An 11,623-nucleotide genomic window follows, 5' to 3' on the forward strand; every position below is an offset into this window, starting at 1 on the left:
CGGAGGGAGAGAAGGGGATGAAATCCGGGGTAAATTGCCGAGATCCCACAAAATGTTCTGGGACTAACGAGGAGCCATGGAGATGCGTTCATGAGTTGAACAGAGAAATTAGCTTAAAGATTTGCTTGGACGAGTAGAGTTACCCATTCCATTGGGACCGGGGAAGATCCGACAGTATATCAGCCAGTTTTCACGCCACACAGAATCCCCCGCACCGGGAAGTCCCCGGCTGGAGTCTGGGCTTGGCACACAGTGACAGGGTAGTTAAGAAGCATCGTAGCATTCCAATACATGTTGACACTTGACAGACGCCTCGTTCTGAATGCTCGTCTGCTATAGTGCAAGGTTTTCCTGACTACCACTCGCCATCCCGTTCCAAAGTTCCAAAGCCGGGCAGATATCGCAAAATGGCGAACAAGGGAATGGATAGGTCCTTCATGACCGCTTCTGTGGAAGATTTGGTCCAGAGGATGTCCCTGACGGAGAAGGTGTCACTTCTTTCCGGCGAGGATTGGTGGAGGTAAGGGGGTTCACCGTCCCATCAGTCAAGTGTACACTGTGTTGATTCACTGACAAACATCATCGCAGGACCACCGCCGTGCCCAGACTCAACATCCCTTCGTAAGCTTCTTTCCCGACGTACGGATCCGGAGCGGCTTTACTGAAGTGTCAACCTCCAGCATCAAGCTCACCGATGGACCTAACGGCGCCCGAGGTCAATCTTTCTTCAAAATGAGTAAGTGGCAACACGCTGGGACGATTGCTGAAGCTAATCTTGCTGTGAGCCCCCGCCGTGGTTCTTCCCAACGCCACCGGCCTTGCTGCTACATTCTCTCCCACCCTCCCCGCAGAAGCCGGTCGTCTCCTGGCCGCCGAGACCAAAGCACGAGGGGCTGTCGGCCTATTGGCCCCGACCATCAATATCTGCCGCAGTCCTCTTGGAGGCAGGACCTTCGAGTCATTCGGGGAAGATCCGACCCTCAGCGGTATCATGGCTGCCAAGTATGTGAGTGCCCTCCAGGATGACGGGATCAGCGCAGCGATCAAGCACTTTGTCGCCAATGACCAGGAGCATGAACGAATGGGTCAAGACTCCATCATTGCGCCCAGAGCGCTTCGGGAGATTTATCTTCGACCATTTCACATTGCTCAGGCGTTAGCCAAGCCCTGGTCATACATGACGTCGTACAACAAGCTCAACGGCACCCATTGCTCCGAGCATGAGTGGTTGTTGAGCGGCCTTCTCCGAACCGAATGGGGGTTTGACGGACTCGTCATGTCCTACTGGATGGGGACATATTCTGTCGCCGAGGCGATCAACGCCGGGCTTGATTTGGAGATGCCGGGGAAGCCCCGATGGCGTCAACTGTCGCTCGTGCGGCAGTTGATGAATGCTCACAAGATCTCGCCAGTGACAATCGACGAGCGCGTGAGAACCATCTTGAAATGGGTCCAAAAACTTGTCGTGCTCAACCCTGACACTGTTTACGGGCGCGATGACTCGATAGAATGGACGCGAACGGAAGACCAGGCGGCAGACGCGGCGCTGATACGGCGCATCGGCAACGAGGCAATCGTAATGCTGAAGAACGAATCGTCAGTGCTTCCTGTCTGACGGGGCAAAGTAGCAGTCATTGGTCCCCACGCCAAGACTGCCGTCATTACAGGCGGCGGCAGTGCGAGGCTTCGACCAGCCTGGTGTGTCACACCATGGCAGGGATTAGTTGACAACAAGCCGGACCAAGTGGACTTACGATACGCCCTGGGCTGCAAGGGCGCCAAATTCCTACCCGTCTTTGGTGAGGAGTTTACCAGCATGGATGGTACCACCCGCGGCTTTGATATGCTTCACTACGCTATTGTCGACGGCAAGCAGGCCAGCCAGCCAGCCGTCTCTGAGGTCTGGACCAACTCAGACATCATGCTCGCTGACTTTAGCCACCCGGACCTTGGTGATGACTACTTCACCGAGATCCGGGCCCTGTTTACCGCACCGATCACCGGAGAATGGCAATTCGAGATCAGCGTCACCGGTCAAGCTTGGGTTTATATCGACGACAGACTGTTGGCCGATCTATCGAAGGAGCAGAAGCGGACCTCATCATTCTTTGGCAACGGAGGCAATGGTACCGTGATTACGTTCTCGATTACGAAGGGCAAGGTCTGGAAATGAGTCGTTCCCCCGTCTATCGTACCAGTCACTCACGTTCAATCAGGTCTACAAATTCCGTCTCTTGCACGACTCCAGAAAACCGCCGCTGGCTCCGGGTCAGGACAGCCAGCCATTACAGCTCATCGGCATGAAACTGGGCTCTTTCCCCGCTGTCAATGAGGACCAAACGATCGATGAGGCCGTAGAGCTCGCCAAAGAGTCTGACATCGCCTTGTTGATGGTTGGGTTAGACCAGGATTGGGAGTCGGAGAGCTATGACCGACCCGACTTGTCTCTCCCGCTCCGTATGAACGACCTCATCCGTCGCGTCGCGACTGAAGCACCAGACACCAAGAAGGTCGTCATCTTGCAGGCAGGCTCCGCCGTATCCATGCCATGGCTGGAACATGTCGACGCCGTCTTGTGGCCCTGGTACGGCGGGAACGAGGCTGGAAATGCCATTGCGGATGTCGTATACGGAACGGTCAATCCTTCCGGTCGATTGCCCATCACCTTACCGAAACGGGAGCTCGACATTGCGGCAAACCTCAACTTTAAGTCGGCACGAACCAAGACCTACTACGAGGAAGGGATCTGGGTCGGCTACCGTCACTTCAACGCCCGGGGCATCGAACCCCTGTATCCCTTCGGTCACGGCCTCTCATATACTACCTTTGATTATTCCGACCTCACCGTGGGGCCGTCCGCATCATCTTCCCCTGACTCATGGCGCATCTCGGTTTCCGCCAGAGTCACCAATACTGGCACGGTACCTGGTGCTCATTCCGTCCACTTCTACACGAGCCCGCCCCCACCAACAATGACTTCCCTCACGCATCCGGCTGTCACTCTGCAAGCGTTCGCAAAGACCGCTGTACTTCGGCCCGGTCAGTCCGAGAGAGTCACCGTGGAGATGGACAAATGTAAGTATACTGGGCCCTGACGGCTTGGTTGCTCGCTAACCACTAGAGCAGTCGCTATATCCCACTGGGATGAACTGACATCGACATGGCAAGCCGAGCCCGGGCAATGGCACGTCAAGATAGGAAGGGATGCACAGACCATGTGCATTGAAGCTCCGTTCAACGTCGCCCCCGGCTTCAAATGGCACGGGTTATAGATTCTGCGTATCATGTTCTGCAAGCAATCTATAAAATATAGGAGAGATCTTGTAGCGCAAGCAGAGGGTAGCGAATCAGTAGGTTGTAAAGAATAGGGTACAGAACGTATCTTACACGCTTTCCATAAGAATAGCAGCTATGAGAAGAGAATCTGACTAAAACAACATAGAGTCTAGAGTGGGAAAGAAAGCAATTATGGGCAACATGAATAGCAGTGGAAGAGCTAGCTACACAGAAATTGCCCCAATCGTAGTCACTATTAGATTCCACCTCCGGATCTTGTATCCTTGGGCCTTCACAACAGATTTGGTGTTCGAAGGGATTAGAGGATAAATTGCTTGGTGCCCTCGACCTTTCCCGACAGTGAACAGTAAGGGCACATTCTAGGACTGTTCGGGATTATCAGTGTGATTAAGGTGTAGACTTTTTTGCCTATTGTACGGTCAAGATCAGTCTATACTGGATGTGTGTTCAATATGCTATCGACGACAGTGATCTGTTGGTATTCGAGAGAGATACCATGATAATATAAAGCTCTCTTAAGGGCCATTGGCGGATAAACAATACAATGTGCAATCATCCTGTCAGGTAGTACAGTATTCTGAAGCAGGGGGGGGTTTTGTATACTGTCAGCAAAATAAAGGACAGTGGGTGTGCATTGCAAAACATAATAGTCGTCTCGGCTATGCACAGATCGGACTGAGCAGTTACGAGGCTTACAACAACAAACGCTTTTTGCTGTCAATAGTACAGTCTGACCTGGTGTTGGCCAGAGTTATTGCAATATCCCAAACATGCGATCCAGGGTACTTCACCTATGCCACAAACCTCGCCAGTCTCCTGGGATAACGAGAAACTTTCTAAAAGGAAATTGGACAAGATCAGCTACTTCTGCATTTTCTGCTGAAGTAGATACTGACATTCGGATCATGCTTAGTGGCAATTCTCTTTGGAGCTCCCACCCTTAATGACACGCGGCGCTTGGGATGTATCCGATCGGCAAAAGCAGGAGGATTTGATGGGAATGTCTGCGATAGCGAGCGCTAGCTTTAATGCAGGCTCGATGACAGCCGCTTCCTCCGTTCTTCCCAGCCGCGTCAAGCACTCATGATACCCCTGGAGCGACCAAACGTTATTCGGGTGGCGGCACGGGCGAATCAGCGTGTTATCGAGTCCAAGGTCAGCGCGGTACACTTTGGCCGCTTCCTGGAGATGGCCCTGTTCCAAGAGAAGGGCCGCGTAGGCATGTCGAGTGGGTTGCATCCACGACCATGGCTCACTATAAGGGAGCTTGTCATCCAATTCGATGGATTTGCGCAGATGCTCAAAGGCCTTGTCATAGTTTTGACGGCGATATTCGATTTCTCCATCCAGCATGGCCGCAGCCACGGCCAACGTCTGTGTACACTTGGCATTATAGACAATGCGGGTCTCTGGGACCAGTGCAGATGTCTGCTGGAAGAGCGTTCGCTGCTCCAAGGCTCCATCTACATCCCCTGTAGCCGCATAGGCAGCTCCCTTGGCGTAAAGCGTAGTTGCCGTCGTGACTCTGTATAGTTCGGAGTCTCTTGGTAATTCCATTTGCTTCAGGGCCTCCCACATTCCAAAACGCACCATAACATGTAAGCGAACGGTCATGAAGTTCTCTAACCAATCAGCCATAGGTGGAGACTCAATTCGTAGCACATCTTCAGGGACGGAAGCCTCCATCCGATTGACTGCATCCAGGGCCGTAATCAATCTTCCAGAGAGCATCGCGGCGTAGATAAGAGAATGGTAGTCGTGAAGTCGATAGAATGTGTAGAAGTTGTATGGGCCTGCGCGGCGCACATACTTGTCATCAGCTAGAGTAGCCCTGTAATTGGACGCAATCGAGCGCCGCCAATCCCCGATCAGAATGTCGAGATGAGATGGCATATGGTGGATGTGGCCTGCATCAGGCATCAAGTCACGCAGCTGGTCGGCGACATTGACACCGAACTCGGGATTTGGCGACATTTCAATGTAGTGGATATAGAAGTGCAGCAGCCCCGGGTGCTTCTCCGACTCTTTTTGAGTCAGAGCGCGTTCCAGTACCTCCTCGACCTCCATGGTGGCTGCTTTGGGATTGGGTTCGCCAGTAAACAGATTCCACAGCGCCCAAGGAGTCTGGTTCATCAACGCGTCTGCGTAGAGAGCAGCGACATCCAGATCGTCGCCAAAGGCTTGGTAAACAGGCTTCATGGCCGTCGCATACGCATGGTTCAGTGCCGACTGCTCCTCCGCCGTCTGGGGTGGCGAGGCGCTCTGGAATCGGGATTGGATGGCTTCGATCAACCCTTGCTCAATTGGGGTTGCATTACTTGCATGTTCCTTGGCCTTGCGCGACGCCTCGTATGCCCGTTTCATGCAGATCTTCAGGTCGTCCTTATCAAACCGTTCCCATGGCTTGTTGTAGTTGGGGCCAACTGCGTATGCCAACCCCCAGTATGCTATGGCGCACGACGGATCGTGAGCGATGGCTTGTTCAAAGCAGTAGGCGCCCTCGACATGATTGAAGGCGTAAGCCCAACTGAGGCCCCGATCGAACCAGGCCTGAGTGTCGGCGCTGGAGGTTGTGATCTTCCGACCGAACGCGCCGAGATCATAGTATTCGTCACTAATCGGCACAGGTGGCGTGACCTCTGACTCATGCGTCATGGTCGCAACGAGCTACGGTCAGTGCGATGAGCTCAGCAAGGAAGGAAAGGAGGTGATGGGGTGGGCGAACTTCCCTTCGTCGCCGACTGAGCTGGGTATATATGTAGGAGCGGGGTCGTGAGTAATATATGACACCGACACATTGCCCTGGGATGGTAGACTTAGGTCCATCCATCGTCTGATATTCATCCCCAGCGATCGCATCAGATCCACGGTACCGGTGGATCAGCAGTCATCTGGTATCAATCATTGTCTCGTATCTACTATTTTGGCCCTTTGTGGTCATCTTGAGTCTTGCTCTGGGACCTGTGCGGCCTCAGGCATCAAATGCCGACCGAAGTGGAGGATGACTGATAGATCCATTCTTTAAGCATAAAATAATCTCATGTCCCCAGTGGTTTCGAGGGATGACGAAGTCCGATTTCTCACAAATAAACCTTAGATTGTAGTCAACTAGATGTCGACTGCTCCGCCCAGTGTTGGCATGTCTTGCATGTGGGTAGCATCAGCTTTGCATAAATCTGGCCTGAAGCCCTGGGCCCTCTGAATCAATCATGTTTAGTCTGTCGTCACGGTCGGGTAAGATGGTCGAATACTTTGCACCTATTCGAAATTCCATCTTTCAGTTATGATGGCTGGAATAATGCAAAGGACTTTGAATTAGACTCGATGGATGGAGCAGTGTCTTCCTTGTTATGATGTAACCACTCCCACGGTCCCACCGGCGAAGAGCATGGGAGTCCATCCTGGTGGGTGAGCCTGAATGACTTGTTTTGCTCAGTCTTCCTCAGACGCAAATTTCTCCTCATTACAAGATATCTCACCCCGTAGCTGTGACTCTCGGCATACCACTGCCTCTGCGCCGTCATGCCCCGGATTGACACAGTGGCGATTATCGGCGCCGGTCCTTCAGGGCTAGCTCTTGCTCTGGCTTTGCACAAGCAATCCATTGCCTGCACCCTCTACGAGGCTCGCGCATCCGCCCTCGACATTGGCGGCGCTATGATGCTGTGTCCCAACGGACTGAGGATCCTCGACTCTCTGGGCGTGTACAGCCGCATCCGACCAGAAGGCTATGAGTTTGATAAGCTCTACTTCCGCTCCCCGGACGACCAGCCCATGGACACATATGAGTTTGGTGGGGTGGAACAATACGGCTACCGCGCCATGTGCATTTACCGTCATGTTCTGATTCGGGAACTCTCTGCTATGGTTCGCGAAGCGGGCATCCCCATTGAGTATCATAAGAAATTCGTGCGGGTGCTTGCAGAGACAGAGAAGGACATTACCTGGGAATTTAGTGACGGCTCCACAGCAACAGCAACCTGCGTGGTGGGCGCTGATGGCATCCACTCCAGAGTCCGCCATTACCTCTATCCCGGCCTCGAGCCATCCTTTACGAAGATGGTCATCGTGGCGGCCGCAGTACCAACAAGCCAGCTACAGGTCCCGAGCAGCTACAACCTCCCAGTGACAATCCTGAATCAACAGCATGGGGCAGTCTTCATCGCGCCGCAGCTGGGAGACGGCTCCGAGGTGATGGTTGGCCGGCAGAAGCGCTCAGAGCAGCTGACCCGAGAGGGGTGGGATGAGCTTCTGAATAATAATAAGGAATGGTGCATGGATTTCCTCCGCCAGGGTTCAGACGACTTCCCGGAGATCGTCCAGCGCGCTGTGTCGAACATAACACCCGAGAAGATCTTTTTATGGCCGCTCTTCATTGTTCCTAAGCTTGGAACGTGGACATCCAGACATGGCCGCGTGGTAATTGTGGGTGATGCCGCGCATGCGATTCCCCCGGCTGCTGGCCAGGGTGTCAATCAGGCGTTTGAGGATGTTTTTACGTATTCGTTGATGCTTGGACGGTCTGACAAGGATGCTCTTGCGCGATCACTGAAGGTTTGGCAGACAAGACGACAAGAGCGGATAGATAAGGTGCTTGCACTCAACACGTATATGGAGAGACGGAGGGTGCCGAGTTTGGAGGAAGAAAAGGACGCCGAGGACGCGCCCCTGGACTTCGCCTCGTTGTACAAGCCGGATTTCGTAGAAATAGTGGACACGTGGCTCTCTAAGCACACCTCCTGCTGACAATGATGTTCGACAGAATCTCGAATCATGAATTATAACCCACATTACCTGGTATCGGCAGTCTCTGGTGGGCAGCCGGCCGAGTGGGAAAGCCTGGGGATTGCCGGCATCTCGGCTGCCCATCACCACGACGGAATGTGCAAGGTCAGTCTACATCGCCCATAAATGCTCATCCGAGGGAGCCATTCGCGTGTATGAGCTGGACGAAAAGACTTTCAGCCTTCCGGGGCAGTATGGCTTTCACCGACAACACCACCCACCCGACGAGGCCGTTTGTGCTCCTCTGGATTCAACTTTTTCTGAGCCCTGGGTGTGATCGAGTGCGGGTGGCGCTTGTGAGACCAAGGTCCAAATAGGGGCTGGTATTTGAGGCTAATAGGTTGTATTCTAAATATTAGGAAAGAATACTCTGAAGAATGAGAAGCCTCTAGGTTGACTGTGAGCCTTGTAGCCGAGAACTAAAAGCGGATTTAGATCCGCACTTCTGGAGGGTTGGAATACCAGCAGGCAGTTGTGCGACACAGCTCCGCCATCCCCAGAATCCCGAAAAGTATCCTGCCTAGTCGCTTGAGCCCGATTTCATGTGAACTACTGGATGGAGCGAATTCGGCTTGGCCATCGGGGCTATTAGCAGGACACGTTCCCCCTGCGGTTGAAGTGCGGCTTGCACTTCACCCAACCCAAGGAGATGATAGATTACAAAATCTACGGATCATTCAGACTACAATGCGATATGGGTAGCTAATCGAGGAGACTTATTGATGGAACTAATATCCAGATGTCCTGCTTCCTGGGCCCTGGTGGATCATTAGGACTGACAGGCTGCCGTTATTACGCCAAGACTGAATATAGTTGGTCTATTATCTTGGTCTATTTAGCTGAACGAGAGTCTTAGCATACAGCAAGAATAAATGAAAAGACTAGCGCCGCAGGAGAACGTGCTTCATCAAGAGAATAAAATTGGACGATTAGTTACGTTAACCGCTCTGAGACCTCACGCTTACAGGGCAGCCAGAGCGAGGCAGACGGCAACGACAGCGCCGAAGATGGAGCCCGAGAGACCGCTGGCAGCGTTGCTCAGGATGTTGGAAGTTGAAGGAGCAGAGGAGCTGCCGGTAGAGGAAGAGGACTGGCCGGAGGCACCGGAGGCACCAGCGCCCGAAGAGCCAGCAGCGGAGCCAGAAGAGGAGCCGGAGATGGCGCTGCTAGAGGGACGGGCCGACGAGGTGGAGTTCCAGAAGCCGGTGCCGTTGTAGGAGCCGCCGGGTCCTTTGCCGACGGTGAAGGTGGGCTTAGCAGAGTTAGCGGCAGCGGTAGTGAAACCAGAAGCCTTGCCGCCGATCACGGACGAGGCCGAGGGGCCAGCGGTGGAGGACGCGGCGGCGGCGGCGGAGGAGGAAGAAGAAGCAGAGCAGGAGAGGTCAAAGAGAGGGGTGGTGCTCAGAGTGCTGCCGACGATACCGAAGCTGGGGTTGGGGGTCACCGGGTCGGCATCCTGGAGGATGTACCACCAGGTGTTGGTCTTGCCGAACAGGGGGCATCCCACCTCGTCCCAGTAGGTCTTGGCGTTGGCCAGGTTGGCGACGGCGAGATTCTCGGTCTTGCCGCTGACGGGCCAGCCAGTCTCGGTAATCCAGACCTCCTTGCCCTTGGCAACAGCCTGGGTCTTGGCCACAGATTCATCGAAGAGAGCCTTGGCATCGGAGATGGAGTTGGCCATGGTGTTCTGGAAGTACGGGTAGCCATCGAAACCCAGCCAGTCGCAGGCATCAATGACAGCCGAGTTGGAGCCGTTGACCCAGGCAGTCCAGGTATCGACGTGGCCGATGGGGGCCCCGCTCAGCTTGGTGCCAGCAATGGTGGAACGGACCTCGTTGATGTACGAGACAATCTCATCCGGGTTGGTGCCGATGCCAGCGTTGGCCTTGACGCCGTCGACCGAGTTCCGGTACAGATCCTCGCTGCCGACAGAGATGCCGACCACCAGCTTAGCCAAATCATCTCCGTACTGGGCAATGGCGGCCTTGAGGGCAGCGATTTCGTTGGCGAAGTTTCCACCGGAAGCCCACAGGCCGAGCAGAAGGGAGGTTTGCTCGGTGATGGCGGCAGGGATAGCAGAAATGGGGGTGTTGGCGGTGCCTCCTTGCTGGTTGGCGGGTCAGTCTGTGACAAGGGCATGAACCATAGACAATGCATGGCAGCAGCAACTCACAATCATGGTGTACAAGCGGGCACTGGTGAAGCCGGAAGTGCCCACCAGGTTCTTGGCCGTCGAGAATTCGGCCTGGAAGTCGGCCTGGGACTTGGCGCTGCCGTCGGACTTGGTATTGCCATAGTTGAAGCCTTGGTGAGCGGCCTCGGAGGTGGCGAGCGCGAGAGCAAGCGCAACGAGGTGTGTGAATTGCATCTTGGAAGGTTCGGAGAAACGAAAGTGTGTCGAAAAGACGGCGCAGACGTTGATTAAAGAACGTAGTATTGGTCAAAGTCAGGAATAAAGAATGAACCTAGAGGGAGAGAACGACTGAATTGAACATCGGATGTCAGAGACAAAGACCAAGTTCGAGTGGAATCCAACAAAGAAGGTGCGAAGAAGAATGAGAGATGGCCGAGAGACCGACGGGCAGCGACGAAGAGCCCATAAATAACGAAGCCGGTCTAGACTCCGGGCTGGTTGACCTGTCCATCTGGTAGCATCGGGTCCAAGTGGGCCGGGGACACGTTGGCTCCCATCAGTCAGGGCTTGTCCCGGAACTAGAACAATACTATTAAGTGATGAGCACTAAAGATAGCATTGCCGGATCGGAAATGCATGGATTTGATTGCTCCGAGTACAAGAATTGTCTTGACTGCCTGGTGGACAGGCATTAAAAAATCACAGAGAAACCATGGAAAGGGGACAGAATCCTGAGAGGAGCCCTCATGGACTCAGGCCAATAATGAATGGGAGGCGGCCGTGGCTGAGAGGACTACCAATCAGCACAGCTGTGGCAAATGGGAGAAGTCATGCCAATGGCTTAACACCGTGGGGATTGGAGCCACCAGTGGGGCCTTGAAATGGTCCTACAATTGAAAGTGGGCTTCGTTGTCTGGCAATCTTCCCTGTCCTGTCCTTCCTTACTTGGACCCTCCTCCTAAGCCAAGTCAATAGTCCAAATGACGCCATTTAAAAATAGCAATATTCTGAGCAGGGTGCTATGTCATTATGGATTTGGCACTTGATCTAGAATGATCCTTAAGAATTATTATATACATGCGCTTGGAAGCCCCTGAGTATCCTGCACGGGTACCTGAATAATGGACAGTTGCACGGTCCAATAATATTACACCACAGCGTCTGTCTACTCCATACAATTCCAATTATCTCTTGCGTCAGCTGAACGCAGGTGCCTCAGGGTTCCTCAAGTCCCTCCTGTGTCACATCGTGCTGCGAGTAGTATATTCTCAAAGCATCGGGAAATAATATTGCTCTCGTCCCCTTTGCGACGCCCAATGTCTTCCTGGATGAAAGAAACCCTATATTACAACCTTCTCAATAGTTACATTCCATGTTGAGCCTTTCACATTTGGTCTGCAGCATGCC

At 53.5% G+C, this 11,623-nt stretch overlaps 4 protein-coding genes across 4 annotated transcripts; 2 read left to right on the top strand and 2 right to left on the bottom strand.

The window, feature by feature from the left end:
• Positions 1-240: 240 nt before the first annotated feature.
• On the top strand, positions 241-3,272 carry AFUA_3G00230 (glycoside hydrolase family 3 protein; the record flags this gene model as incomplete). The annotated part of the gene is made up of 7 exons (XM_743252.2): positions 241-520; positions 589-621; positions 681-736; positions 786-1,596; positions 1,678-2,161; positions 2,217-3,075; positions 3,127-3,272. The coding sequence occupies exons 1-7, from the start codon at positions 408-410 to the stop codon at positions 3,270-3,272; spliced, it is 2,502 nt and encodes an 833-aa protein (XP_748345.1). The 5' UTR covers positions 241-407.
• Positions 3,273-3,727: 455 nt separating this feature from the next.
• Positions 3,728-6,032, bottom strand: AFUA_3G00240 (tetratricopeptide repeat protein). The gene has a single exon (XM_743253.2). The coding sequence runs from the start codon at positions 5,950-5,952 to the stop codon at positions 4,207-4,209; it is 1,746 nt and encodes a 581-aa protein (XP_748346.1). The 5' UTR covers positions 5,953-6,032; the 3' UTR covers positions 3,728-4,206.
• A 57-nt stretch (positions 6,033-6,089) lies between these two features.
• Positions 6,090-8,729, top strand: AFUA_3G00250 (FAD-dependent oxidoreductase). The gene has a single exon (XM_743254.2). The coding sequence runs from the start codon at positions 6,820-6,822 to the stop codon at positions 8,041-8,043; it is 1,224 nt and encodes a 407-aa protein (XP_748347.1). The 5' UTR covers positions 6,090-6,819; the 3' UTR covers positions 8,044-8,729.
• A 53-nt stretch (positions 8,730-8,782) lies between these two features.
• bgt2 (GPI-anchored beta-1,3-endoglucanase EglC) lies at positions 8,783-10,939 on the bottom strand. The gene is made up of 2 exons (XM_743256.2): positions 10,256-10,939; positions 8,783-10,189 (listed from the first exon to the last, which is right to left on the bottom strand). The coding sequence occupies exons 1-2, from the start codon at positions 10,448-10,450 to the stop codon at positions 9,044-9,046; spliced, it is 1,341 nt and encodes a 446-aa protein (XP_748349.1). The 5' UTR covers positions 10,451-10,939; the 3' UTR covers positions 8,783-9,043.
• Between the last annotated feature and the right edge of the window lie 684 nt (positions 10,940-11,623).

Source organism: Aspergillus fumigatus, chromosome 3 (assembly GCF_000002655.1).
Source record: "Aspergillus fumigatus Af293 chromosome 3, whole genome shotgun sequence".
Taxonomy (NCBI): Eukaryota; Fungi; Ascomycota; class Eurotiomycetes; order Eurotiales; family Aspergillaceae; genus Aspergillus; species Aspergillus fumigatus.

Excerpts from the sequence above, each read along its gene's own strand:
- AFUA_3G00240 (XM_743253.2), bottom strand. The coding sequence starts at position 5,952 with ATGACGCATGAGTCAGAGGTCACGCCACCTGTGCCGATTAGTGACGAA.
- AFUA_3G00250 (XM_743254.2), top strand. The coding sequence starts at position 6,820 with ATGCCCCGGATTGACACAGTGGCGATTATCGGCGCCGGTCCTTCAGGG.
- bgt2 (XM_743256.2), bottom strand. The coding sequence starts at position 10,450 with ATGCAATTCACACACCTCGTTGCGCTTGCTCTCGCGCTCGCCACCTCC. Across the intron at positions 10,190-10,255 it reads CCCGCTTGTACACCATGATT|CAAGGAGGCACCGCCAACAC; the intron begins GTGAGTTGCTGC and ends CCCGCCAACCAG.